The sequence below is a fragment of the Habropoda laboriosa genome, unplaced genomic scaffold, assembly GCF_001263275.1.
Source record: "Habropoda laboriosa isolate 0110345459 unplaced genomic scaffold, ASM126327v1 scaffold204, whole genome shotgun sequence".
In the NCBI taxonomy this organism is placed as follows: Eukaryota; Metazoa; Arthropoda; class Insecta; order Hymenoptera; family Apidae; genus Habropoda; species Habropoda laboriosa.
In genome coordinates this window covers 190,451-192,917 of record NW_017100385.1, presented here as the reverse complement: position 1 = coordinate 192,917, position 2,467 = coordinate 190,451, and the positions used below count along the sequence as shown (strand labels likewise).

At 31.7% G+C, this 2,467-nt stretch overlaps 1 protein-coding gene across 1 annotated transcript in view; it reads left to right on the top strand.

Moving 5' to 3' along the window:
• Nucleotides 1-1,949: 1,949 nt before the first annotated feature.
• LOC108575001 (PAX-interacting protein 1-like) overlaps nucleotides 1,950-2,467 on the top strand; it is a 6,698-nt gene continuing 6,180 nt past the window's right edge. The window contains 2 exon segments of the mRNA XM_017937690.1: nucleotides 1,950-2,057; nucleotides 2,059-2,069. Coding sequence (XP_017793179.1) covers nucleotides 1,959-2,057; nucleotides 2,059-2,069 — 110 coding nt within the window. The 5' untranslated portion in view covers nucleotides 1,950-1,958.

Below are 2,467 nucleotides of genomic sequence, written 5' to 3'. Positions count from 1 at the left end.
ACGAGAAACAATATACTACGATCTAAAAAGAAAACAAGAAAAAAAAAAACAGAAAAGATATTCAGTACTATAATGTAACGAATCTAAAAGAGAAAAAAAAATAGGAAAAAAAACAGAATAAGAGATTTTCGACAGAACGATACACACACACACACACGTACTACATGCAGAGACACGTATACATAGAGACACCGGTATAATGTAATTTAAAGGAAGAAAAAGAAAAAAAAAAACAACACGAAAAAAGTTAATGGGAATTATATGACGTATACTGACCAGACCAAGCTCAATATTTCTAGAGTCTTTACAAGATAAATAAATCTGTTAAGTGACAAATGACTATTAATTAAGTAAGGAGAGGAAAAAAATCTATTAAGAAAACTTGTACATACTAGCCTATAATTTATTTATCTATGAGTGTGAGGGAAATAATGCGCGAATGACGAGATAGCATATGGGAGAAAGAAGAGAGAGAGAAAAAAAACGAGGGAAGATTACAAATTAGTGTGCGTGATAGAGAGAGAAAGGGATAGTGAGAAAGAGAGAGAGTGAGAAAGAGGTACAAGATAGAAAGGGAAGGGAGAAAAAGAGAGGGAGCGAGTGCGAGCGAAAGAGAAGGAGAGAGAGAGAGAGAGAGGGAGTGAGAGAAAGAAAGAAACAAAGCGTGCGTAAGAGAGAAAAAGGTTACTGAAGGACTATTACGGTGAAAAGCATTTTAGATGCTGATATGTACCTACTACGCGAATGAGAAGAGTATACAATAAAGTAAACAAATGTTTTCAAATATTGCGTCTTTTTTGTGCCGCCCGCCATAATGATGATTTTGCAGATTACGTGCACGTCTCACCGTTTACAACGGTCAGTCGTCGAAGATATAAGAAACAAAGTTTTATTTTGACATTCTACAGAATACATATATGTATAGGTATGAATTATTATATAAGATGTCTCGAGATTTGAGTTACATAAAATGTTCTTTTTTTGATACAGAATATTACATATATTTTAAATATTTTTTAAGTTTTTAGTTTAAATAATTTTTTAGATATTTTTAAATTTGGATAGTTTATCTTGGACTAGAAATATAATCAATCAAGATTTACATGTCTATTTGTTATGTATGGTTACTTTTTTAACCTCTCATGATTTGAAGGTTATTATATTTGATTGAATAAATCTCATATTTCTATATGGTCAAGATAGCAAGACAATAAGACAATATTTTATATGAAAAAAATATAGAAATTGATAAAGGAATTAATATCGAGATTCTTTATAATTTCCATTGCCTAGAAACTAATTCATACAACTCGAGATATGCCAAAATATTGTAATTACGTACCTTACTTTAACATTTTGAATCAGTTGATTTATTCCAAACCTGTTGATATGTACTAGACGAGTGCAACTGTATGGTATTATCACGATTTTTCTTAACAATTTACACTTACAAAACACTATTTGCACTTTGATAGTTCGATTTATAATTTTGTATTTTCAAACAACGCACCGTAATATACGCGTTATTGTAGCATACTTTCATCACTGATTGAAACTTGAATAAAATATGACCGAAAAACACAAAAGACTATCGTTCTATACAGTTGTCTTCAGATTCATTACAAGTATAATAAATTTAAAACTTTTACAAGATATTTTAATTTATTGTTAAGCACTTTCAATAAAAAAAGGAGCTATTTTACTGCACGATTCAACGTTACTTTCAACAGACATTTTCGATGTTCAAATCGAGCGCACTCGAGAGTATCGATATATATCGAGGTCGACGTGCATCGTTCGACTCCGAAGTAACTACATAACCTTGCGATCATAATAATAACAAAAGCGTCGCGACTGAGTTTTGTTATCAAATATTGTGTGTGCTATAATCCCGCTCTAGAAAACGTGCCGTTTTGTTGTGATGTGGAAAACGTGATTTTATCTGCGATTCTCCAAGGATGGGCGACATAAGGGCCGGCCTCGAGGAATTAAAACTTGACGGGGCCCTATTCGCCGATGTTAAATACTACGTCAGCGGCGAAGGTGATCCCAAGGTATGTCATTTTACTGTTTCCCGCGTTTTTCCTTCACCCTTAACATAATGTCACTGATTTCATGATATCGATATTGTTACATCGTAACCATTATAGATTGCAATCTGCCCGCAATTGTTTTAAATTAATTGCAATTCACGCGAAAGAGGTTATAAAATGGAGTCAAATTTAACAGACTGTACCTCAATAGACGGAGATGACATGAGTTTTTATAAAGATGTTAATTATATGACATTTTTTAATATGCTATATATTTTTATACGAGATCAATTGAAATTTACCAATATTTTCAACCATAATTGATCAGTAGTACACAAAATTTTTCTATCAACAATTTGAAATTTAATGGCTTAAGATAAATAATAACCTTGAAAGATTAAAAAAAGAAAAGGGGATCAATTATTTAATATATC